Source organism: Cnephaeus nilssonii (genome assembly GCF_951640355.1).
Source record: "Cnephaeus nilssonii genome assembly, chromosome: 19".
In the NCBI taxonomy this organism is placed as follows: domain Eukaryota; kingdom Metazoa; phylum Chordata; class Mammalia; order Chiroptera; family Vespertilionidae; genus Cnephaeus; species Cnephaeus nilssonii.
The window spans coordinates 48,426,267-48,454,177 of NC_137090.1; the positions used below are offsets into that span (position 1 = coordinate 48,426,267).

The following is a 27,911-nucleotide window of genomic DNA, read 5'->3' on the forward strand; positions in this document are numbered from 1 at the left end:
CACGGTCAGCAGGTGGAAGGCTTCAATCAGCCCTGATCGCTGGCCAGGGATATGGACCCTACCTGTGCACGAATATCGTGCACCAGGCCTCTAGTCTATATATATGAAAGGCTAATATGCTAAGTGTCCCTCCTACCATCCGACCGGTCACTATGACGTGCACTGACCACCAGTGGGCAGAAGCTCAACGTAGAAACTGCTGAGCTGCTGTGACTTGGCAGCGGCAGTTCTCGGGTGACGCACCCCTAAACCAGAGAGGAGGGAGCCCAATTCCTTGCGGGGCTGCATGATTCCACCTTCGGCTGTGGGTTATGTTGTTGATGGGGCAGTGTCGGCCCCAAATCTGGTTTACTGCACACTTGCATTTGTGTTCCACACCCTGTACGACAGCAACTTTGCAGTGCCCTCTCCCACTCCGGGACCCCTCAGGGGATGTCAGAGAGCTGGTTTTGGCCCGATCCCTGCAGGCTCACTCCGCAGACGCCATTTAAGCCATGTTGCCACCCAAGGTGCGGCCGGCCCGGGAGGGACCACGTGAGGTTGGCTCCAGGATGTGTCCAGCCCATCTCGCCCAGTCCCACCCCACCAGCCACCTTCTAATTAATTTCCTTTCAGTGTGCACGAATCCGTGCACTGGGTCACTAGTATATATCTGCCTGTCATGTTGAATTTAACTATATAGTAAGACTTAAGTATTTGACCTGCCCACATAATTTTTTAAAAAGGCACAAAATGTTTGAAATTAACTTATATTTTCTTTGAACTTAATTGTTTAAAAGTTTGTTTCCAGGCTAGGCAAATTTAGATTAGTTTTTTTTAAAGCTTTTTAATAAATTGGTGAATGATGGGATTTTCTTGCCATTGCTATCTGCAGTGGAAAGCAAAGGGCTTTGAATAGTCCAGGACTTGATGTAGGTCAGCAATTTTCAACCTTTTCCTTCTTATTGGCACACATAAACTAATGATTAAAATTCTGCAGCACCAAAATATATTTTTGGTGATCTGACAAAAAATTAGGTATAATTTTGATTCAGTCACACTGGATGGCTATTGTGTTGGCTATTGTCATTTTTTAATTGGACAGTATAAGGGAAAAGAGGTCAGTGCCCCTGATGAAGTAGTCAGGTATTGCATGTTTTAAAAATTCTTGTGGCATACTGGTTGAAAATAGCTGATGTAGGTAAATGTCAGCATATTTGTTACTCGTTTATTTGTGTTTATTTTGTAGTTCAGTTTTAATTGTATTTCGTCTTAGTTACAATTTCAAACTCTTAATTGATGGCTGGGAATGATAGAGGTTTCCCATACTTAGTTAGTTTCATCTATCCTTCCTTCCTCTTCCTTCTTTCCTTCCCTCCCTCCCTCCCTCCCTCCCTCCCTCCCTCTCTCCCTCCCTCCTTCCCTCCTTCCTTCCTTCCTTTGAAGATTTTTAAAAATAGTTTTTTAGAGAGAGAGGAAGGGGATGGGGAGAGAGAGAGTAGAGCGAAACATTGATGGGCTGCTTCCTGCACTTTCCCTACCTGGGAATCGAACCGGCAACCTTTTGGTGGACAGGATGATACTCAGCCAACTGAGCCACATCAGCCAGGGTCCGTCTATTCTTTTACTTCAGATATGGATTTTACTAGAAGTAGTAAATGTTTATCATAATTAATTGTGTTGATTTATTGATTAGAGGTTCATATATAGTTCATTGCCTTGTGTAACTGGTGTTAAGTGCTTTTTATGTTCAGGGCACATTACTAAGTACTGTAAAGTTGAGTGGATTAATATGTGCACAAATAACTCAGTCTGTAGATTGCCTGATATTTTGCCCTTTTCAAGTTTGAGGATGCAAAAAGTACATTTAGATAGTTGGTTAAGAAAACATTTTGTTTCTTTTTCTATTAGGATTTATTAGGAGTATTAAAAAGCTATGAAAAGCTTCTGATATGTAGCAGTAACTATGTAGAGCATCTGTTTTATTTGGGTATTCTTATGGTAGTAGTTTTCCTTGAACATTTTTACTACCAATTTTTCTATACCAGGAGCTAGTGTGGTCAAAATATTATATTACTTGGATAGTTTTCAGATATAACATACAAATCCTCTTTGCATTTGAAGAGGAGTTCTTCAGTTTAATTCTTCCATGTGTGCTGTTACTACTTTTACTTAAAAGTGATCTCAAAAACAAATTTAAATTGGTTAAAACAAAATGCTAATAATTTGTAGAATTATAGAACATAGAGTCATATAGGTTATCTACAGATGCTCCTTGATGGGGTTATGTCCCGGTAAACCCATCTTAAGTTGAATATATTGTAAGTTGAGAATGCACTGAGTAGACCTAACCTATTGAAGGAACATCCTTGCCTAGGCTACCTGAAACATGCTGAGAACACTTACATTAGCTTACAGTTGGGCTAATGTGAATTCTTCTTTTAAAAAAATTTTATTTATTGACTGATTTTAGAGAGAGAGAAAGATAAACACCAGTTTGTTGTTCCACTCATTCATGCATCACTGGTTGATTCTTGTATGTGCCCTGACCTTGGCGCCTCTGATGATGGTCTAACCATGAGCTACCCGGCTAAGGCTGGGCTAATGTAATTTCATCTCAAGAGTAATTATTTCCCTTTTCTCATCAGAAGCAAGAGACACGGCATATTATAGAACTGATGAGATGGGAAAATACAAAACACAATATCCAAATAACACTGGCAACACAGTACACTGTAGAGCAGTGGTTCTCAACCTTCCTAATGCTGCGACCCTTTAATACAGTTCCTCATGTTGTGGTGACCCCCAACCATAAAATTATTTTCGTTGCTACTTCATAACTGTAATTTTGCTACTGTTATGAATCGTAATGTAAATATCTGTGTTTTCCGATGGTCTTAGGCGACCCTGCTAGCTGTAGAGCCTAAGACCATCAGAAAACACAGATATTTACATTACAATTCATTAACAGTAGCAAAATTACAGTTATGAAGTAGCAACGAAAATAATTTTATGGTTGGGGGTCACCACAACATGAGGAACTGTATTAAAGGGTCGCGGCATTAGGAAGGTTTAGAACCACTGCTGTAGAGTATCTGCTGTTTATCCTCTTGATCAAGTCATTTTGTTTTGTTTTTTGTTAATCCTCACTCGATATTTTTCCATTGATTTTTAGAGAGAGTGGAAGGGAAGGGGAGAGACGGAGAGAGAGAAACTTCGATGTGAGAAAGACACATGGATTGGTTGCCTTCTGCATGGCCCTGACCTGGGATAGAGCCTGCAACTGAGGTATGTGCCCTCGACTGGAATTGCTGGAATCAAACCTGCAACCCTTAGGTCCACCGGCTGATGCTCTATCCACTGAGCCAAACCGACTAGGGCTTGATCAAGTCTTTGACTGGGAGCCTTGCTCACTGCTGCTGCCCAGCATCACAAGAAAGTATTGTACTGTGTATTGCTAGCCCAGGAAAAGGTCAAAATTTGAAATATGAATGCCTATCACTTTTACCACATTGTAAAGTGGAAAAAGGTCATACATAGAACAAATGTAAATTAGGGGCTATCTGTAGTCTTACCTTGTTTTACTGTTTTCTGTGGGCCACAGAAATGAAGTGATCTGTCTAAATTGTAATGGGGCACTAACAGGATCCAGTCTTTTGACATCCAGTGTAGCGCTCCTTTCATTACACCATATCATCTATGGCAGCAATTTTCAACCAGTGTGCTGCAAGAGTTTTTAAAACATGCAATAACCTGACTAAGTGGTCGGGCACTGATCTCTTTTCCCTTAGATTGTCAAATAAAAACTTGACAATGGCCAACACAACAATAACCATCCTGTGTGAATGAATCAAAATTATACCTTTGTTTGTCAGATCAGTGAAAAATGTAACATATTTTGGTGTGCCACAGAATTTTAGTAATTAGTTTATATGTGCCACTAGAGGCCCGATGCACGAAGTTCCTGCAAGGGGCTTGGCCCTTGCAGCTGCGGCAGCTGCCTCGGCCCTCCCAGCCCTGGCTTCGTCCAGAAGGTTGTCTGGATGGTTGTTCTGCTGTTTGGCTGTCTGGTCTAATTAGCATATTATGATTTTATTATTATAGATGAGAGAAAAAAGGTTAAAAACCACTGATCTATGGGATTATTCAATGTGATGATTGACAGTTACTTAAAAATTGGGGTGGATGGAATAAGAGATTGTTTATTCAGTTTAGGTATTGAATTTAAGGTATTTCTTAATTTTAAATTTCTGCAATAAAATCAGTAATGTGATCACTGGGAATTACATACTTTGCTTGATTGTCAATCTGCTATGATTAAAAAAATGTCTTTGAGGTTATCTGGACCTAGTGATATATATTTTTTAAAACTATATTTTTATTGATTTCAGAGAGGAAGGGAGAGAGAGAGAGTTAGAAACATCAATGATGAGAGAGAATCATTCATTGGCTGTCTCCTGCACGCCCCCTACTTGGGATAGAGCCTGCAACTTGGGCATGTGCCCTGACCAGGAATTGAACTATGACCTCCTGGTTCATAGGTCTACAGTCAACCACTGAGCCATGCCAATGGGGCTGGACCTAGTGATATTTTATGAAATTAAACTATTACAATAAATTTTGTTATGCCAGTGGTTACCTCTGAGAACTAAACATAGAGATTATACTAGTAAATTAGGTATTGTTTGCTTCCCTAACTCTAAAACTTTTTCTGTTTTTAATTTTTTTTTTTTAATCCAGCTGGGATTTATTTCTGGTTGCATGGTTTTTTCACCAAATAGCCAGAAATGTCAATGCTATTTAGTGAATAATCCATCCTTTAGATTTGCAACCTTTATTATTTATTCTGAATGTGTTTGGAACTGTTATGTTCTATTATGTTCTCTTGATCTTTTGTTGTATATTACCATATCCTTTAAAATATTATTGTTTCATAATTGTAATACTGGAATGGTTAGTCACTTGTTCATTACTCTGTTTTTTTTTCAGCCTTTGACAGTCCTTGTCTATGTGTTCTGGATGAACTTTAGAATCATTCTGTGAAGTTCAAAAAGAAATCCTGTTGAGATTTTTATCGGGAATACTGACTATTGATTGGGAATATTGAATTTAAAGTTTAATTTTGGGGAAATTGGCACCTTTATGTACTTACTATCCTCTAACAGACTTTCATATTCTCAGTAGATTTTCAAACTTTATTTCAATTAAGTTCTGTACATCTCTTATTTATTTTGTTAAACAAATACAGTAGGAAGTCAAACAGGGAGTTTATATTCTATGGAGGAGACAGAGTACATACACATAATCAAGTAAAATGAAATAATTCATTAGATTATGATTAATCCTGTAAAGAAAAACAAGGGTGATGTGATTGAGAGTAACTGGTGGGAGCCTATCTTATAATGTGGTTGGGAAAGGCTTTTCTGAAAAGATGACATTTGAACTGAGACTTAAGTATGGGGAGAAGTCAACCGTGGGAATAAGCCAGGAAGAATGTTGCAGGCAGAGAGTAAAGAAGGACAAAGACCTGAGGCAAAAAAGGGTCCTGCAGTATGAAAGAACTGTAAGGAAGCTTCGGTTGCTGGGGCCTACTGAACAATTGGGAGAGAAACAGGCCAGATTGGTCGGGACTTGTGGGTCCTAGTGAGTATGGGGATTTTATTTGAAGTTGCCTGGTAAACCCTGGGGAGTTTAAAGCAGAATGACATGTTCTGATTTCTGGTTTAAAAGAATGCTTTGATTTTTCAGTGGAGAAAGTATTGAAGTAGGAAGTCCATTTAGGAGTTTCTTGCAGCAAGAGATGAAGTTGGGGGAGTTGAGATGGAGAAGAGTGGGAGGCTTGGGGGAAGTGTCCAGAGTGGAAGGAAGAGGAGGACTTGTAGTTGGAATGGGTGTTATTGAGAGTTAAGCACTGTTAGGTGCTAGGGAGGCCATATGAGCAAAACAGAGATGGTCCCTGCCCTTACAGGTGTCTAGTGATTTTATTTTTGGATATAATTCAATAAATTATTTTAAGTTAATTGTGTTTTTCTACTTTATTTTGGTACACACCTAGAAATAGAGGCTGTTCATTAGTCTTGTTTTATTTTGCTTCATAACTTAGCAGTCTTTCTCTGTTTTTGGGTCAAAGGGGAGGCGGCAGAACATGATCTTTATTAAACTATCTCTGAGTTAAAAAAAATTACCTGAGAGAAGTTACTTAGCCTTTTTGAAACCTTAATTAGGGAAAATAATGGAACGAGTGTTTTAGGTGAGCTTTTATATGACCAAGCTGTTAGTGCATTGTCTAGTATATAACAAAAGCTCAATAAATAATAACTTTCTTTTATTCTCCTTAGGTATTGTCATATCTACTATAATAAGCTTCTAGAGTTCAAGTTTTTCTAATCTGAATACACTGTTCTCTTTTGAGTTAATGGAGGAGAAAATTGGCAGATAGTTGTTCATTTTGGCTTTTTTAAATACATCTCACACACACACATATATATATATATATATATATATATATATATATATATATATAATTTATTATTTCAGGGAGGAAGCGGTGGGGGGGGGGGAGAGAGATAGAAACATCAGTGATGAGAGAGAATCACTGATCGGCTGCCTCCTGCACGCCCCACACTGGGGATGGAGCCCACAACCCAGGCATGTGCCCTTAACTAGAATCAAACCCAGGACACTTCAGTTCGCAGACTGTCGCTCTATCCACTGAGCCAAACCAGCTAGGGCCATTTTGGCTTTTAAATATATATATTCATTCTTATAGTTGAAAGAGTGACTGTTGCTCAACTCAGTTCAATATAATACAACTATACCCCCAACTTCTCAGATGTGTGTTATCTGCTGTTCTCTTGGAAAACTTGTTCTTTCTTATTTTATGTAGGGATAAAGCAGGATTTTTTTAAATTAAAAAATTACTTATTGAATGTCTGTATCCTTAGATTAATCAAATAATTATGTCCTTATTCTTGTGTTTCTTTCAGTATCAGACTTTATTGATGTAGGATAGTTTAACCTAAAAGGCCTCTTCTTTAGCTCCCATTTATCTACTTCTTTTTAAAATATGTATATTTTTATTGATTTCATAGAGAAAGGAGGAGAGAGAGAGAAACATTAATGATGAGAGAGAATCATTGATTGGCTGCCTCCTGCAAGCCCCCTACTAAGGATGGAGCCCGAAGCCCAGGCATGTGCCCTGACTGGGAATCGAACTGTGACTTCCTGGTTCATAGGTCGATGCTCAACCACTGAGCCACACTGGCTAGGCCCTTTCATCTTATCTTCTAAGTGTGATGTCATAATGTAAAAAGAGGCTACAGATAAAATATCTTGTTAATGCCTTCCCACAGAGGAGTCCCCCCCCCCCCCCTATTTTTAAGAGAAGAATAGTTTATACCACAGGAGAAATTTTATTCCAGTTTAGCACCATTCTGATCTCATACAAATTACAGAATTCACTTAGATGATTTCTCATCTCTCCTCTTCTGAGGGCTGGACTCTGAGATAAGCTCAGGAGGTCAGCTTTCTTTAATCCTTTTTAAATTAAATTAAATTTTTAAGTTTTCAATTACACTTGACATACAATATTATATTAGTTTCAAGTGTACAACCCAGCGATTAGACATATAATTTATGAAGTGACCACCTGATAAGTCTTGTACCCATCTGACACCATACAGGTATTCCAATATTATTAACTGTATTTCCTGTGCTGTACTTTATATCCTCATGATTATTTTAAGTTCTTAGTTTATTAATCCTCTCATGAAAAAATCTGTGATTACCACAGATAAAGTCACTGAAGAATCTTAACTCCTTCTGTTGTCCCATCTCCAGCTCACTTTTTGCAGCACCAACAATGGCCTTTGCACTTCTCCTAATTTTCTTCTTGTGTTCCTCTCTTCAGGTCATTGTTTTCTCATACAGGCCATGTCTTGCTAGTCTGTGTTTGGGTTCATTTTTCTTTGGGTAATCCACGGAATCATAAATCATGCCAAAGCCAATTGCCTTGCCACCAAATACAAAGATGACATTTTGGCTGGGTTTTCCCAAATTTTTGTCTCAGGTAACGGACATTGATGATCATTTGTTTCCGATAAAGTAATCTGTTGGTTATGAACTTCCTGGTCCATACAGCTACTGTGTTCTTCCATGATAGCGGCCTGTGATTTAAAAAAAAAATTGTTTTCATTAATACTCACCTGAGGACATGATTTTAGAGAGAGCGAAAGAGAGCGATTGTTGCCTTTCTGTATGCCCCCCACTGGCAATCATACCTGCATCTTAGGTATGTGCCCTGTCTGGGAATCGAACCTTCAACCTTCCATGTAGCGGATGACTTCCAGCTGAGCCATCACAGCCAGGGTCGTCATTGTTTTTTGTTTTGTTTTTCAAAAATATGATTTTGCTGATTTTAGAAAGAGGAAGGGAGAGGGAGAGAGAAAAGTCTATTGGTTGCCTCCTGCACGCCCCCTAGTAGGGTTCAAGACAACCCAGAATTGTGCTCTGACCAGGAATGGAACTGACCAACCAACTGAGCCACACCAACCGGGGTCATGATTGTTTTAAAACTGGCAATTCGGGCCAGCTGGTGTGGCTCAGTGGTTGAGCATCGACCTATCGACCAGGAGGTCACGGTTCACTTTCTAGTCAGGCCATTTGCTTGGGTTTCAGGCTCGATCCCCAGTGTGGAGGGTGCAGGAAGCAACCGATCAATGATTATCATCATTTGTTTCTCTTTCTCTCCCTTCCTCTCTGAAATCAATAAAAATACATTAAAAAAAAACACAAAAAAACAAAACTGGCTATTTGTATTTCTCAATCCCTTCCCTTTTCACTCATCCCATATGGCCACTACCAAAATGTCTTCTGCATCTATGAGTTTGTTTCTGTGTGTTTTTTTTTGTGTTTGATTACACATATAATTGAAATCATATGGTATTTGTCTTTCTCTGTCTGATTTATTTTACTTAGCATAATAAATACCCTCTAGGTCCATCTATGTTGCAAATGTCAAGATTTCATTCATTTTTTATGGCTGAGTAGTATTCCATTATATCTATATCTATATCTATATCTATATCTATATCTATATCTATATCTATATCTATATATATATATCACGTCTTTCATCCAGTTGTCTATCAGTGGACACTTAGGTTGTTTCCATCCCTTTGCTGTGATGAATAATGATGCAGTGAACACAGTGGTGCATGTGGTCTTAGCTTCTCCTTGTCTAATGCACTTTTGGAGTTGGACTAGTGCTAGGCTCCTTTGCGAGAATTAGTGCAACCTGATTTGCCTCAGTTTACTAATATTTTGGCATCTGCAATGTTACAGAGGCCATTCCCCTATTCCATATTTTGTATCAAAAGGTTTTATTATTTGATCATTTAAAAGAAAATTGAATTGTGTATTTTGTAGGATTATTTTTCTGCTTTGGTGAACTGTGGTTTTCGCTTTTGTGTGACCCTCGGTGGGTTCATTCTTGCTCATCAAAAGAGGCATCTATAGTCTCACCACAATGAAGTACATTTTTAATCCCCCCCCAACCTACCTACACACACACACACACACACACACACACACACACACACACGAACACACGCGCGTGCACGCAGCTGAGTCCACCCTGAAAACCTATCCAAGTACATTTTGGTTATACAGAGATTATTGGTCAAAAGCCAGGAGTTCCCGGTGAGAAGGGATTGGGTTTTTTTCATTTTTGATGACTGTTTTTGAAATTTTGTTGTTGCAAGATACGTTTCCTGTTGAGTAAATTTGTGTGTGTGTGTGTGTGTGAGTGTGTGTGTGTGTCTTTATTACAGTAGTTCCTCCTTATCTGCAGAGGACGTTACCAGACTGCTTCTGTGCTGGGGGCTAGCCCTGCCCCTGTAGGGTCAGACCTTTCATGAGTCAGGCGACCTCCAGGTCCTGACTCAGTCAGGGACAATTTCACCACAGAGTCCAGGAGAAAGTGAGAGGAAGTTGGTGAAAGCTGGGACAGCGAGCAAAGGAAGGGCCCTGGAGACAGGATCAGGGGATAAGCCTGGGACAAGCTGGCACTGCCCATTGCTCCCTGGGGGCATGTCTTGTGGGATCCCTTAGAGCTTAGGGTAGAAGAAGCAGAGTACGCGCCTGAGGAAAGGGGGACACAGGTTTGCTCAAAGAAGAGCTCACGCCAGCATCCTGTGTCCTGAGGGTTTTATCTATTTTCTGTAGGTGGGAATTTTAGGGGCGGTCTCGGGGGTGGATCTCAACAGACTATTCATTAGATTTCTGGGTATGTCATTTAGTACGTTGATATATTAAAATGAGCTTATAATGGGGTTGGGGTCATTTTCTTTCTTTTTAAAAAAAATATATATTTTTATTGATTTCAGAGAGGAAGGGAGAGGGGGAGAGAGAGATAGAAACATCAGTGATGAGAGAGAATCATTGATTGGCTGCCTTCTGCACACCCCCTACTGGGGATCAAGCCCACAGCCTGGGCATGTGCCTTTGAATCAAACACGGGACCCTTTAGTCCGCAGGTGGACACTCTATCCATTGAGCCAAACCAGGTAGGGCAGGGTCATTTTCTTTTTACTTTTACTTTTATCTTGGACTAGTGGCCCGGTGCATGGATTTGTGCACATTGAAAGTAAATTAATTAGAAGAAATATTTTAATATTGCTGTTCGCCCTTTCTCTATGATAGAAGTGTCAGGGATGACAGAAAATTATTAAAATGTACATGAAAATAATATATAAATTGATTAATAAATAAATAATAACAACATGATATAACAAATATTTTACATGAAATTTTTATTGTTAGAATCTTTATCATTATTTTTTATTTTATTTATTTTAAATCTTTTTTTTACATTTTTTAATTGATTTTTTACAGAGAGGAAGGGAGAGGGATAGAGAGTTAGAAACATCGATGAGAGAGAAACATTGATCCGCTGCCTCCTGCACACCTCCTACTGGGGATGTGCCTGCAACCAAGGTACATGCCCTTGACCGGAATTGAACCTGGGACCTATCAGTCCACAGGCCAACTCTCTATCCACTGAGCCAAACCGGTTAGGGCTATCATTAATTTTTTAAAATATGCTGGGTATTCTGGAAAATTTATATCATTTGGACAAACTTTGCCTTTGCTATAACACCGAGCAAATTTTCCATCAGATGGATAGGCAAAATTGACATGTAACAGTAATTCCACCACAACTGTGTTCCATAATTGCATCCTCATTTACTTCATTTTCGCTATGAAGGCAGTTCCTACCAGTCGATAACTGTTCTTCAGACATATTCTGTCAACGATGTCGCTTTCTTTTGGCTTCAGAGGTACGTTGTGCCAATAGTTGTTCTTCAGAAATACTCTGTTGACGACGTCACTTTCTTTCAGCCTTAGAGGTATGTTGTGGCAATAGTTGGTCGTCAGACATATTCTGTTGACAGTTTCAGCTTCAGAATGTCAACAAAAACATGATGTCATTACCCGGTGCCCACAGCCATCGTTTCCGGGCTGGGCTGGGCTGTGGGCCGCATTTTGTAGCCATGGGGTCTTGGCAGTGTTGGCTGTGATTTGGTGGGGTGTCGCTCTGGGGTGGTGGCAGGGCCTGTGTCCCACTTGGGAGAAGCCAAGTGTTGCTTTTTGGGCGCCAGGTCCGTAGTGCCATTTATTGTTAAATGACCTGTCACTAGGGAGAGGAAGTTGGGCGTTGCTACGTGATGTTATTACCCGGCGCCCACAGCCACCGTTTCCAGGCTGGGCATTTTGCACCATGGGATCTCGGCAGCATCAGCCATGATTTGGTGGTCTGTCGCTCCTGGGTGGTGGCAGGGCCTGTGTCCCACTTGGGGGAAGCTGAGTGTTGCTTTGTGGGCACCAGGTCCGTGGTGGCAGGGCCTGTGTCCCACTTGTAAATGGCCAGTGCGTGTCATGGCAGCTCCTGCATCTGCCCCCTGGTGGTCAGTGCATGTTATAGCGACCAGTCGGACTGCCGGACACTTAGCATATCCTATATAATAAAAGGGTAATATGCAAATAGACTGAACCGCAGAACAATCGAACAAACAATCAAAGCATACTATGCTAATGATATGCTAAGGCTGCTCAACTGCTCGCTATGACATGCACTGACCACCAGGGAGCAGGCAGTCAACTGGTCAACCAGTTGCTATGATGTGCACTGACCACCAGGGGGCAGATACTCTGACTGGTAGGTTAGCTTGCTGTTGGGGTCTGGCCAATGGGGACTGAGCGAGATGGGCCGGACACGCCCTGATCGTGCACCAGTGGGGTCCCTCAGCCTGGTCTGCGCCCTCTTGCAATCTGCAATCCAGGAACCCTGGGGCATGTCGGAGATCGGCAGTACATGCTGATCCCACAGGCCACTCCCCTTGGGAGGGCGCCAGACACAGGGCTCATGGCTGGTGAGCACTGCTGCGGCAGTGCGAGCCTCTCCCGATCGATTGCGGCAGGCACAGTGGGGCCGGAATGAGCAGGAGTGGCAGGTATGAGCTGCAGGCAGCTGCAGGTTTCAGTCAGATCCCTGCAGGCCACCCAGAGGGACCCCACCCCTGCACAAATTCGTGCACCGGGCCTCTAGTTAGCATATATATACACACTAGGGGCCCAGTGCACGAAATTTGTGCACTGGGGGGGGGGGAGGTACCTCAGCCCAGCCTGCCCCCTCTCACAGACTGGGAACCCTCAGGGGATGTCCTACTGACAGCTTAGGCCCACTCCCCGTGCCTACACCGAAGTCTGGCCTCCCTCTGCGGGAGGTGACCAGGCTGATCAGGGGAAGGCGCCAGCCCCATCACCCCGCTGCTGCAGCCACTGCCAGCCACCACAGCCACCAAGGTGTTTTCATCAACACGGATTCCAGTCCTTTCACCATGAAAAAATGACAACTTTCTTTAGGCATTTTCAAGATGTGTCTTTCATAGGCTATGACCTTTCTTTCTTTTTTATCCTCACCTGAAGATATTTTTCCATTGATTTTCAGAGAGTGTGGAAGAGAGAGAGAGGGAGAGACAGAGAGAAACATCAGTGTGAGAGGGACACTTTGATTGGTTGCCTCCTGCATGAGCCCTGACCTGGGCTCCGGCCAGGGAGGAGCCTGTAACCTAGGTACATGCCCTTGATCAGAATCGAACCTGGACCCTGTGGTCGGCAGGCCGAGGCTCTATCCACTGAGCCAAACTGGCTAGGGCAGGATATGACATTTCTTAGCCCTCCAGCAGCGGACCTTCTTTTTTTCTCCAGGAGTGAGGTGGAAACACCCTAGATCACCTTCTTGGATTCTTATAACCCAAGTTACCAAGAACACTGCAAGTGGTGTCGTACAGGGAGCTTAGCCAATGAGCGGTCAGAAAAGGTGTTTACGCTCGAACTGGTTTGGCTCAGTGGATAGAGAATCAGCCTGCAGACTGAAGGGTCCCAGGTTTGATTCCTGTTAAGGGCATGTACCTTGGTTGGGGGCCCATCCCCAGTGGGAAGTGTGCAGGAGGCAGCTGATTGATGTTTCTCTCTCATCGATGTTTCTGATAGTCTATCCCTCTCCCCTCTTCTCTGTAAAAAATCAATAAAATACATTTTTTTAAAAAAAGAAAAGAAAAGGTGTTTCATCTGCAGCATACGTGCAGAGGATCCCCTGCATTGTGTCCACTGGGCTAGAGGCTTGTCCCCAGCTGCCGGGCCACGCCCCTAAGCCTGGCAGTCCCGCATTTGCTGTGTCCGTGGGCTGAGGGGTGTGGATCCTGCGGACACAGCACATGGCGGCCGCCAGGGGCACGCCCCCAAGCTGGGTGGCCCCACGTTCGCTTTGTCCGTGGGCTCGGGGGCGTGTGTCCTGTGGACACAGCACGCGGTAGCCGCCGGGGCACGACACAAGACCGGTAGCCCCGTGTTAGCTGTGTCAGCTGGGCTGGAGGGCGTGGACCCAGGCCGCTTGGCGCTTGCGCTTGGCGCCCCCGGCCGCTTGTCCCGGGACCCAGCCCGCTTGGCGCCGGCGCCCATAGGCCACTCCTGGCTGGGGGGCGTTCTGGGACCCTGGCTGCTCAGGGCCTATGCGCAGGTCTACAGGCTCAGAGCAGTCTGGGTCCCGAGGATGTTCCTGGGACCTAGGCCTCTCAGCGCCTGTGTATGCAAATTAACCCACCATCCACCATATTTGTTGGATTAATTTGCATACACATTCCTGATTAGCTGGTAGGCGTCGTGGAGGTATGGTCAATTTGCATCTTTCTCTTTTATTCGTGTAGATATATATTTGGCTCTAATTAGGTGTTTTGTTTTGTTTTGTTTTGTTTTGTTTTATCTATCACCCTAAGGTGATTTAAGCTACCTGCTCTTAGATATCTTTGGTTAGGGAGGATAAAATCTTGGGATTTATCAGCTGGCTGTTAATTGTTCAGCCTTTCCAGCTGTTTGTTCAGCCATTTGTCTCAGTTTTCTCTTTCCACTTGCCAGGGAATTTTCCTAGGTTCTTATTAACTTGCTTCAGGAATATGTTCCAAGATCCCCAGTGAATGCGTGAAACCATGGATGGTACTGAATCCTACATATACTATGTTTTTTTTTCTATTACATACATACTTTTTCTCTTAAAGGAACCAGTTTACTTCTTTTGGCGTATCCAAATTGCCAGCATCACTATTCTTGTGCTTTGGGGCCATTGTAAAATAAGGGTTACTTGAACACAAGTACTGTGATACTGCTACAGTTGATTTGATAATTGAGACAGCTACTAAGTGACTAATATGCAGGTAACATATGCAGAATGGTTATGCTGGACACAGGGATGATTCGTGTCTGGGCAGGATGGAGGATGGAGTAGGATGGTGGGAGATTTAAAAGTCATGAATTATTTCTGGAATTTTCCATTTAATATTTTTGTATTGCAGTTGACCACGAGTAGCTGAAACTGCAGACAAGTGGGGGGGGGGGGAGGACTGGCGGGCAACTATGGCACTTTAATGTGGGAAGATACAAAAAGGAATTGAAGTAGAGCAATTTAATTTTACTACATTTTATTGCCTGTTTGTAAAATATAGGAGGCTAGTTATGAGTTTATCTGTAAAATCCAGATAAAATGTGTTCTTGTCACTTATAACAGTGACATTTAATTCTAGTATATTATTTCCATTCTAAAATATAATTATACTAAATGTTTATGATGAGGTTGCATATAAAACCTTGACCAGGTTTCTTTTTTTTTAAAGGTGCCCAAATATGCCCCAAGTTTTAATAAGATTACTCTATACAGGTACAAAGATTGAAATAGCATGTAAAAAATTGTTATAAGTTACATTTTTGAAAACCAGAGAATCTAATTAATACATCTTGTGCTAATTATGCTCTAGCCAAACCACCCAATGCTTTCTTTTTTACACACAAGTTACTTCTAATTCTTGATATTGGGTTTCATCTTACTGACTTCAGCAACACTCAAGACCTATTAGTGTTTCTTTGGGTCAAATAAAAAAGTGGAACTGAGGTATAATGAAGTCATTCAAGTGCAAACTATATAGATTCCTTATAAGTTATTGGCCTCAAGATAGACTTTCAAGAAAGAGATGAAGAAAAAAAAAAGACATCACAGAACTTCTATCAGAGGTTATCAAAATATTGATATACAGTATGTCCTAACAGAGTAGGTTTCCCAAACTGCTGCACAATGACCCTAAAATTACTATCAAGAAAAAAAAGTACAAGAATCAGGCTAATGGCTAACTCGACTTAGTGTCTTAATTATTCTCCAAACTAATATCATCAGAAGGATCTCTAAGAAATGGGCAACAATGACCGCTACATCTAAAGCTTCAGTCTTAAGTTTCCTCTCACGTGGATCTTTTCAGAGTAGAGAGAGGGTGCAGTATCTAATAACTTGTAGCATCTTTTGCGACTTTTTTCCCCAAGCAGTTGCCAATGTCCACATTTCATGTCTCCTGTAGAGTATGCCTTGACCCAGCCCCAGTCCAAGCCCCTGGAAGTTCTTTACTCTGTCCTGTGTTGGGGTGAACCTCCTGGTAGAAGGGAAGGGAATTTGGCACTAGGGTTGAGAGTCAAGTTACCAGGGTTCTTTGCTAGTACTTCTGAGACAATTTGAGAATCACCTGAATCTTCTTTTTTTTAAAAATCCTACCTCAAGGATATGTTTTTTATTTTATTTATTTTATGTTTTATTTATTTATTTTTTGGGGGTGGATATGTTTTTTATTTACTTTATTTTTTTAATCCTCACCAGAGGAGTCTGGATATTTTTCCCCCATTGATTTTTAGAGAGAGAGGAAGGCACGGGGGAGGGGGAAAAGGGGAGCTAGGGAGAGAAAGAGAGAGAGAGAGAGAAAGAGAGAGAGAGAGAGAGAGAAAGAGAGAGAGAAATACTAGGTATACCAGTTACTAATACGGATATTTTTCAATAGATGGAGTTACACATATGTTGATATATATGTGATTTCATATGTATGCTATTTTGTTGTATTGACAGCAAGCTTCAAAACTTCATATGTAAAATTTGCTGAAGGTGTTAACATCATAGATATTTTTACGCTTAAAAATGTCAAATTTCATGCCAAAAAAAAGATCATTTGCAGGAAGTTTTAATTCATTACTTTATTTTGAAGAAAAAGCTATTGTATACTTCGGGAAGCTTATGGTGAACATGCTCCATCTCAAGATACTTGTGACCGCTGGTTTAAATGCTTTAAAAGTGATGATTTCGATGGGAAAGACAAAGAATGTCCAGGTCAACCGAAAAAGTTTGAAGACCAACAATTACAAGCATTATTAGATGAAGATGCGTGTCAAACTCAAAAACAACTTGCAGAAAGATTAAACATTGCTCAGCAAATAATTTCCGATCATTTATAAGCAATGGGAAAATTTTTAAAGGAAGGAAAATGGGTGTCACAACAACTGAACGAAAGACAAATGGAAAACCAAAAAGTTATCAGTAAAATGTTGCTTCAACGGCACGAAAGAAAGTCTTTTTTGCATCGAATCGTGACTGGCAATGAAAAGTGGATTTATTTTGATAATCCCAAATGCACAAAATCATGGGTTGATCCAGGTCAACCATCAACATCGACTGCAAGGCCAAATTGCTTTGGAAAGAAGACAATACTCTGCATTTGGTGGGATTGGGAAGTTGTGGTGTATTATGAGCTTCTAAAACCAGGTGAAACCGTTAATACTGATCTCTACTGACAACAAATAATCAATTTGAACCACACTTTGATCGTGAAACGACCAGAATGTGCCAGAAGACACGGCAAAGTAATTTTGCTTCATGGTGACGCACCATCACACACTTCAAAACCAGTTAAAGACACGTTAAAAGATCTTGCCTGGGAAGTATTAACCCACCCGCCATATTTACCAGACCTTGCTCCTTCAGATGACCACTTGTTCGGATTGATGGAACATGCAGCACTTCAAAACATACGAAGAAGTGGAAAATAAGGTCTCTGAATGGTTTGCCTCAAAACAAGAAAAGTTCTATTGTAATGGTATCCACAAATTATCTGAAATATGGGATAAATGTGTAGCTAGCGATGGACATTACTTTGAATAAAGCACGTTTGATGTTTCTCTTGAAATTATCGTGTTTTCTTTGATTACAAAATCGCTATTATTAACCGGTATACCTAGTACATTGATGTGAGAGAGACACATTGATTGATTGCCTCCTGTTCTGCCCTTCGGTCCAAGGCCCAAAACTCTAACCACTGAGCAACTGGCAAGGATTTATTTATTTATTTATTTATTTATTTATTCATTTATTTATTTATTTAATTGTAGAGAGAGAGGAATGGGGAGAGAGGAGGGAATATTGATCAGTTGCTTCCCATATGTGCCTTGACTGGGGATTGAACCCAAAACCAGGAATGGAATCTGCAACCTTTTGGTACGAGAGATGATGCTCCAACTAACTGGGCGAGCCACTTAGCCAGGGCCAGCTGAATCTTATTCACTCAGCATCTCAGAAAACCCCCAAGTCAACGTTGAGCTTATTTGGTGAGCCTATTGGAAGTGTAGTCACAGCTTGAAGCCCTTCCTAGATCCCCCCAAAGATGTTCCAGTGGAAGATGATGCTCAGAACTCTCAAATTGCTACAGAGGAGCCCAGAAAGAACTGGATAGCCCAGAATAGGCAGGAAAATGTGTAGGATACATAAAATATATAAAATATTCCCATCTTAATTACACACACACACATTTCTCATCCTAAGACAAACATATATAATCATGTTTTAGGGTGAGAATGCTCAACAGTATAAAGTTAGCTTTTGTTCTCTCTTTAGTCAGTGTATGAATTTAATATTAATATGGTCTCATCCAGAGTTTTTTATGCGGCCTAACAAGCTGACTCTGATATCCACATGAAAGAAGAAAAGTGCTAGAATAGCACTCTGAAGGCTTTGAAAGGAGCAGCAACAACTAAGCATAGTGAGGGGAAACTTGTCCAGATATAAAAGCCTTATAGTGTTACAGTAACTTAAAAAGTGTGGCATTGGCATAGGAAAGGATACTCTAATTAATGAGTCTGGAATCATGGACATATTATAAATATACTTTATAATAAAGATTACTTACTTTTCTTTATGAACAAATGTCTATGTACCTACCATCTGTGTTTAAGAAAACAATATTTTATCATACTTGTTTCAAGAAATAAATTATTAAAGATTGTTCCCCCTTCCTAAATAATTTTCCTTTCTTAGTTGTGACTGTTATCCTAAAGTAGATGTATATTTTGTGTTTATGCTTTGATATGTGCACATATAAAATATCTTACTAATAAAAGCCTAGGTGGTCCTCATGCTGTGATGCCCTCACGCTGTTACAAGATGGCTGTGTGCACAGCGGGTACGCGCAGGTGGGCGGGCTGGGTTTGACGCTGTGTGCGTGGCATGGAGCCTGCCTGGGAGTCCCGCCTCCTCCCAGCTCCACATGTGGCCAGGCCTAGGGATCCCGTGGCTCTGTGCAGCATGGAGGAGGCGGGTTCGGCAGGTCCCTGTGCGGTGCGGAGGCCTGGGGGTCCGTGGCTCTGGCCTACCTCTTTGGGGCAATCCATTGAGGATCCCCAGATGGGTGGGTGGGGCCTGCCTCTTTTGGGCGATCGATTGCGGGGCTCCCACATTGTGACAGGGCAACAGGCCAGGCTGGGGGAAACCCTCCCCCCCAGTGTACGAATTTCGTGCACTGGGCCACTAGTATAGTATTGTTGTCTGTGTCTGTAACATATTAGCATCACTGTATAAATTGTTTTTACTGAGCTTTGTATTTTTTTGAGGTTTATGTGTTTTGACACATATAGCTCTAGGGTTGTTTTTTTGTTTTGTTTTTTAATATTCACCAGAGGATAATTTTTCATTGTTATTTAGAGAGAGTGGAAGAGAGAAATATCGATGTGAGAGAAACACATTGATTGGTTTCCTTCTGCATGTGCCCTGACCAGGGCCCGGACTGGAAGGAGCCTGCAACTTAGGTACAAGCTCTTGACTAGAATGGAACCCAGGAGTGTTAGGTTTGCAGGCCAACACTATCCACTGAGCAAAACCTGCTAGGGCTCTAGTTTTTCATTGTAACTTTTGTATAATATTTTATCATATGAATATACTACATTGTGGAATTTAGGTTATCTTCAAATTTGACTTTTGCGTTGCTGCAATAAATATCCTTTTTTATGTAAGTACTAGTGGCCTGGTGCATGAAATTCTTGCACATTAACCTTTTGCACTCGGATGTCGAGTGTGACTCGACACCGTTAGCATCGGTAGCAGCTCGTATGTCGAATTGTATTGAATGTATCAATAATTTGAAATATAAAAAAATCCAAATAAATAAGTTTGTATGAAAAGAAACTCCAGTTTTTTATTCTACTGCCGCGCTTTGTAAAATCTGGGGTATTTAAAAAATTAAATCCCGAGTAGAATAAAGGAATCGAGAAAAAAGCAAGCAAGTGCAAAGGGTTAAAAGGGAATTAATTAGAGAAAATATTTTAATATTGCTATTTGCCCTTTCTCTATAATAGAAGTGTCAGAGATGAAAGAAAATTAGTAAAACGTATATGAAAATCTACTTCCTGTCAGAGTCTGGGGCGCGCTGCGGGACCTATAGTCAAGTCCCTGCCCACCTGCATGCGCTTCGAAAAAGCAGGAGACCCATACCCGCCTGGCCCCACCCCGTCAAGGCCCTCAGGGTGGGGGGGGGGCGCAGCCTCAAGTCCCCTGACCTGGTGCCAGGGTGGGGGGCGTGGTCTGAAGTCCCCCATCAAGCCCCACTGGGCGGGGGCCGTGGCCTGAAGTCCCCTGTCAAGCCCCGCCGGGGGTGGGGGGTGTGGCCTGAGGTCCCCCGTCAAGATCCCTCACCCCAGCCAGGTGCCATGCAACCTCAGGTCCCTGCTGTTCTGTCATGATGTTATGGGCGTCTTGGCTAATTTGCATATTCCTCTATTATATAGATTATATGGATAGATGTGAGTTTTTGTAGGGCATATACTAAAATTGCTGGGTTGTAACAGGGATGGCATTTCAGAACAGTGTGTAGAGCCAGACTTGTTTAATAACTATCAATTAAAGAAAATATAGGTAGACCCCTACCTAACCATTTTTTAGAAAAAAATTTAGGTGATTAAGGAGCTAAATATTAAAAAAAATAAAACTTTTAAAAGTTGAAGAGGAGAATAATATTTTTTAAAATTTGGCGTAGCTAGGGTCTTCAGAATGTTATGAATTCTGGAAGAAAATAGAGTAGGTCCTCACTTAACTTCCTAGATAGGTTCTGTGACTTTAGGCTAAACAATATATAACTAAAACACATTTTACCATAGGCTAATTGAAATAAGCAAGATCTATGTTCCTATGGTGTCTCATCCACATGAGAATGTAACAGTGTTGAATAGAAATGACTTCTGAGGATCTGCTATATTTGTAACATAAAGGTAGAAAAGGATTGATATTCAGAATACTGAGAGATAATTCAGTTTCTAAATATAAACCAGCAAACCCCTCCCAGCACCACCCCATGCCCCATTCTCGGGCCTTTCCCCTGCCACCCTACTTCTTCACTCTCCTCCTGCCTCCTTGCTTTACATTAGGACTTCTGTAGTCCTCCATGACATGCTCTAATCTCTTTCAGGCCAACTGGGTCTTCTTCTCTTTCATGCTTTGGCTCTAAAATAATCTTAGAACTGGGACAGTCTTGAGAAGGAAATGGAGCATAATTAATAATTGCACCGGGACAACAGCTGTAAATTGGGTTTGTTTCAGGAAATCAGGTCATCCTAGCTGAGATTGGCTTTCTATGATCACCCTATAGAAAATGTCCCTTCTCTCGTTCTGTTTTATAGCACTTCATGATATTATTTCATGATTATTTATTTTCTATGTCACCTCACAATAAGATGACATATCTTGGTCACCATTCTATGCCAATGTTTAGAACAGTGTGTTGGTACATAGTAGTGTGTACTGTTCGCTAAGTATTTGTTGAATATATGACATTTCTATCTCTGGTCTTAAAATCTTGTGAAGATATGAGACACATGGAAAATTGAATACTAATGCTATATACAAATTATACATTAGTTAAATAAAAATGTTCTCATTTATACAGACTTTTGTGGCAGTCCCCCAAATAAAAGTTCCCATTAGCTAAACTTTTTATAAAACACTTTTCTAAGCTCATATTGGATATTTTGGACAGTTCCTTGAGAAACAGTCTCAGGCATTCATCTTTGGGTATCTCTGTATTGAGTAATCAAATGAATTCCTAGAAGGGGAACTGCTGTGCAAGAGAATATGCATATTTTCAAGGCTCATGGTATATATTGCCATTCTTCTTTAGAATGCAATTTGTACTCATTTGACATACAAGTGTAAAAGAGTGCCTTTTTCTCTAAACTCTCACCAGTACTAGGCATCTATAATAATAATCTATAACAATAAAAGGGTAATATGCTAATTAGACCAAACGTCCTTCTGGTCGAAGCCGGGGCTGGAGGGAAGCCCAGGTCCTGGGTGCCTGCAGGCGGCTGGAGGGAAGCTAGCCCGGGTCCCGGTGCCTGCGGGCAGTCGGAGGGAAGCCAGCCCGGGTCCCGGGTGCCTGTGGCGGCTGGAGGGAAGCCAGCCTGGGTCCCGGGTGCCTGTCAGCAGCCAGAGGGAAGCAAGCCTGGGTCCCGGGTGCCAGAGGGAAGCCGGTGCTGGCAGCTGGAGGAAGGCCTACTCTTGCACGAATTTTGTGCACTGGACCTCTAGTTATCCTATATAATAAAACCCTAATATGCAAATCGACTGAATGGCGGAATGACTGCACTGACCACCAGGGGGCAGACACTCAATGCAGGAGCTGCCCCCTGGTGGTCAGTGTGCTCCCACAGGGGGAGCGCCGCTCAGCCAGAAGCCAGGCTCATGGCTGGCGAGCACAGTGGTGGTGGCAGGAGCCTCTCCTGCCTCCGCTGCAGGCGGGCGGTAAGGAGTGAGGGGTCCCGGACTGCGAGAGCCCCAGACTGTGAGAGGGATGTCTGACTGCTGGCTTAGGCTCATTCCCTAGGGGGAGCGGGCCTAAGCCAGCAGGTGGACATCCCCCAAGGGGTCCCGGACTGTGAGAGGGCACAGGCTGGGCTGAGGGACACCTCCCCACCCCCCAGTGCACGAATTTCATGATTTTTTAAAATATTTTGCAAATCTGCGGAGTGATTATATTTTATTTTTCTGTGATTTCATTAATTTTATTTCCTTAGTTAATTCCATATTCTTGTCATGTCTGAAGTGTCATCATTTTTATTGCTTTGTAAGAAATATAAATACACGTATATGCATATTTTATTTGGTATATCAAAATTTTGCTATTGTACTTTTTCTGTTGTATGGTTTGCCATTTAAAGTTGTCTTTGCTGTACAGAAAAAAAAACAAAAACATTTTGTAAGTTAAAGATATCAACCCAACCTTATTTGTGCTTTTGGTTTGTGCTTAGGATGTCTTTTTCTGTCCCCAGAAATGTATTATATGTATTTCTGTTAGGCTTTTTTCAAAGTACTGCAAATGTTACCTGGTCTTTTAAGGACCTCTGATTGGAAATCACTTTGAGAATATTAGTGTCCTTAATTGTCTTGCCTTATCCTGAGGGTTAAGGAACAAAGGGAAGAAAAGCAAATGGTAATTTCTGTTCTGAGAGCTTTCCTGGGGAAGATTTAGGACAAAAACCAAAGATTTACTGAATGTAATAACTCTCTCAGACTGTATTTCAGCAAAAAGATTTCTTTGCTTATAGGGTAATGTTATTTGCCTCTAAGATTAAGGAAAAAGTGCTGCTAATTAAATCATGATGTGCCATTGATTGTAGGATGCACATTGACGTCAGAGTTTTTAAGATATGAACATAGGGTGATATTAAAAACCCTGAAAGACGATATATATTAACTTGCACTGCAGCACAATAATTTTAAAATCCTGTGGTTGCTTTGTATAGTTTTGTTTGTTTGGGCTTGGTATTTTTAAAACACAGCTTTATTGATACATAATTTGTATACCATACAATTCATCCATTTTTTTTTTACAATGCAATGGTTTTTAGTATATTCAGATGTATGTATGTACAAGCATTGCTACAGTCCATTTTAGAACATTTTCACCATCTCAAAAAGGAATCCCAATACAGAGAATATTATTTAGCCTTAAAAAGCAGGGTAATTTTGATCTAATGCTATTATATGGATAAGCCTTGAGGATATCCTAAATGAAATAATCCAGTCACAAGATAACAAATACTGTATGATTATACTTATATGAGGAATAGCCATATTCATAGAGGCAGAGAGTAGAATGGTGGTTACCAGAGGGAGGAGGAATTGGGAGTTAGTGTTTAATGGGTTTAGAGTTTCAGTTGGGGAAGATGAAAAGTGCTGGAAATAGATGGTAATGATAGTTGCACAGTAATATGAATGTACATATGCTACAGAAATGTTCACTTAAAAATGGCTAAAATGGCCCTAGCCGGTTTGGCTCAGTGGATAGAGTGTCAGCCTATGGACCAAAGGGTCCTAGGTTTGATTCTGGTCAAGGGTTGCAGGCTCCTCCCTGGTCCGGGCCCTGGTTGGGGCTCGTGCAGGAGGCAACCAATCGATGTGTTTTTCTCTGTCTTTCCCTCTCTCTTCTACTCTCTCTAAAAATCAATGGAAAGATATCTTTGGGTGAGGATTAACAAAAAAACAAAATAAAACAAAAGAGTTAAAATGGCAATTTTATGTTAAGTGTATTTCACTACAGTGAAAAAAACAATAAAAATCCTAGACACTTGAGCTTTTATCTTGTATTCCTTCATCCCTATCCCACCATCCCTAAGCAACCAGTAATCCACTTTCTATCACTATTTTGACTATTTTTGGACTTTCATATGAAAGGAAACATACAAAATATATACTTTTATGATTGGTTATTTTTACTTAGCATGTTTTCAGGATTCATCCAAATTATAGCAGGTATCAGTACTTCATTTTTTTTTTTTTACGAGAGTGGAAGGTAGGGGGAGAGAGAGACAGAGATAGAGACATTGATGTGAGAGAGATGCATTGACTTGTTGCCTCCCAAACGTGCCCAGAAACCAGGGCAGAGATGAACTTGCAACCCAGATATGTGCCCTTGACCGGGAATTGAACCCATGACTATTTGGTGTGTGGGCTGATTCTCTAACCACTGACCTACGCTGGCCAGGGCCATTCTTTTTTATGGCAGAATAATATTCCCTTGTATGGGTATACCTGATTTTATTTATTCATCATCAGTTGTTGGAAATGACACTTGGGTTCTTTCCAAGGTCTGTATAGTTATTTTGGGACTTAACTTGAGATCTTACAATTATGAGGAATAAAAACCTACTCCACTTATATTAAGTAAAGAAGGACTTCTCCTTGTGGGGGTGGACCCTGGAGCCGAGAGTCAGGAGCCAAGGCAACTGCTGCTGTGTCTTAGGGGCTTGCAAATTCTCTTGGCTCTACTTCTCTATGCATGTCTACTCTAGTCTTTGTCTAGATTGGTGTTCTCTACTTCCGGTGGCACAGAATATGTGGCTCATCTTGACTCTTGCTGTGGCCACTTTGCAACTCAGGTCCTTCTAGCTCATGTTCTCAATTCCAAATTTCTGAAGAGGGATCCAATTGGTACATCCCTGGTCCAATAGGGTAGTTTACTTGGTACAAACATGGTGTCAAAACCACACCTTAACTAGGGGCAGGATTTTTAGAAGGAGTGTGTGCACATGGACCTGGATGTAAACGACCTGTAAAGGACACTAATGCTAGTCAATCTAAAGATTGACCGAATTCTCCAGGCCAGTGGTCATCAAACATGTTGGTCTTAAGACTCATTTACACTCTTATAAATTTAGAGCTCCAAGGAGCTTTTGTTTATGTGGCTTATATATATTGATATTGACCACATTCAATTATTAAAATGGGGAAAACTTTGAAGATACTTATTTAGGAATAATATAAACCCATTTAATGTTAATATATATAACATGTTTATGACAACTATTTTCTGAAATGAAACAATTTGTTGAGAAGAGTGACATTATTTTACATTTTTGCAAACCTCTTTAATATCTGGCTTAGAAGATAGCTTGGTTCTCATATCTGCTTCTACATCGGTCTTGTTCTGATTGAAGTTTATGAAGACAAGCTAATCTCACACAGTTATGTACTTGGAAAAGGGAGGAGTATTTTAATAGCTTTTAAAGATAATTGTGGCTATTCTTTGATACCAACCTAAACCAGAAAAGTGGCAATTTTTTAAAGGTTAGTTGCTGTGTAGAATCTGAAACCATATCCATGAATCTTTCATATTCTATCACAGTCAACATTTACTGGTTTGTCATGTACTTTATTTAATTGTGGTAAAGTATCTTGTGCTTTAAATAACTATTCATGCATAATTTTGTAACATTCGGTATTAGTTGGAAAATATTGGTTCATTGAGTTACTGTAGCTATTGGAACATTTTATTATATAATATAAAAAAATCTCACACTTAGTATCACCACCAGTCTTGTCAGAAAAGTCTTTAAATGTGGGAAAATTGTCAAGTTCTTGGTGGCAGATGCAAGTTTTTCCAAAACTCTAATTTTCGCAAATATTGGCAGTTTTCTTCTTTGACGTGGTAGTCTCACTTTGTTCTTTCTTGAAAGTTTTCCTATTAGTGCCTTCTTAGCTTATCATTTTGGCACAGAATTATTTAACAAAAACAACATTTCCTCTGCACAAATGCCTATCTTGTAAATACTCTCGAATCCTTTTAACAGGTGACTTTTTTACCACCTCAAAGTTCACAATCATGGACTTTTGTTTTTGTAATATATAATGTTTGTTTCTCAGACTTTTATAGAAAAAAAGGCATTTACTGAGCAGTTGCTATGTGCCAGTCCCATGTTTTTACTTTATACAGCTGCTGGTATTATTTGTGGTATGTTAAGTAACCTTTTTTAAGTGTAAAGGGAAATAAAGACCTGTTAATATTTTTAAACATCAATAATTTCTATTAAGTAAATACATGAGCGTATCCTTTTACTGGTAATTGTGGTTTTATTTATGTAGCTATAGTTATAATTTATTAGAAGTACACCTGGTGCTTTAGTTCTTATCAGTTCTATTTTTTCCCATTCTATTTAGGTGGTTTCCTAGAAACATGATTGTTTGTTGGATTTGATCTCACAGCCTGGTGAGGACTTCTTTACTGATAATGTCAAGTTCAGGTTATCCTCCCAACCAAGGAGCATTCAGCACAGAACAAAGCCGTTATCCTTCCCATTCTGTTCAGTATACCTTTCCCAGCACCCGGCACCAGCAGGTAAGGAACAAATTCTGTGTAAATTGCATATGTATTTTGTGTTTTTCTTTTACTTTTCCTATGGTATTTGTTGGTCAGAAACCAAATGTAGTTGTTATACATATACAGGGGGTTTGCAAAAGTAGGCTAACAGATGTAATAATATAATCCTACATAATAAAATCCTAATATGCAAATTGTCTCCTTGGGCGGTCTTTTGACTGCTTGCTATGACGTGTGCTTACCACCAGGGGGCAGTGCAGAATATGGCGGGCATTGGCGACGAGGCGCTGGCAGCAGGCAGCAGGCAGTAGTGAAGGCGCTGCCAGCCCTGATGGGCCCCGACGTGAGCGGGACTGCGGTGGGATGGTGGGGCAGGTGAGCGTGTGGCGCCAGGCCAAGGCAGGGTGCCAGGTGGGGCTGTGGGGCTGCGAGGCTGGGGGTGCGAGCTGGGGCCTGATCTTCCCGAGGGACCCTACCTGTGCACGAGTTAGTGCACTGGGCCTCTAGTAATAAATAAATAATAATATAAGAGTAAACTGTTTTGTGTACTCACAACTGTAGACCTACTTTTGCCAACCCCTGTGTGTGTGTGTGTAAACTTTTTTTTTTAATGACAAGAACCATTCTCAAAGATGGAGAACTAAAAGTTGGGGATTAATTATCTTTGGCTTCTTACTATGGCTTTATAACAGATTTATGACAGAGTGACCATGTAGGGTTTTGTTGTAGGATTTGTTGTGATTGATTTTAGGATTTATTGATAGAATATTAGTTACCTAGAGTTTCTAAGTTAAGACCTATGTTTGTGCTCCAAGTTTGGTTGAGTATTAAGCTGGCCAGATAACATGGCCTCTTTTGAGTGATGGCCAGGATAGGGCCTCTCCCTTCTTGAGAGATTTGATGGTAGGAAGATGAAAGAGTTTGTATTATTGATTTACCTTGTGAAAAATAAAATGTGAAAAGAAATTATTACCTCAGAGTTGGCCAGGTACAGGGATTTAAGAGGTTTGAAGAAAAAATGGAAGGGAAGTGATGAAATGGTCATTCAAAGAAAAAGGAAACAAACTTATCAGCAAAATATAGTTGAGTACTACTGAG

At 40.9% G+C, this 27,911-nt stretch overlaps 1 protein-coding gene across 13 annotated transcripts in view; it reads left to right on the forward strand.

Moving 5' to 3' along the window:
* NCOR1 (nuclear receptor corepressor 1) overlaps positions 1-27,911 on the forward strand; it is a 205,327-nt gene that overhangs the window by 3,116 nt on the left and 174,300 nt on the right. For 12 of the 13 annotated variants that reach the window (XM_079797252.1, XM_079797251.1, XM_079797257.1 and 9 more), the window contains exon 2: positions 26,654-26,831. In XM_079797252.1, coding sequence (XP_079653378.1) covers positions 26,724-26,831 — 108 coding nt within the window. In that variant the 5' untranslated portion in view covers positions 26,654-26,723. Of the gene's footprint in view, positions 1-3,074; positions 3,268-26,653; positions 26,832-27,911 lie in introns of those variants that run through there. The other variant, XM_079797253.1, reaches the window with a different exon arrangement.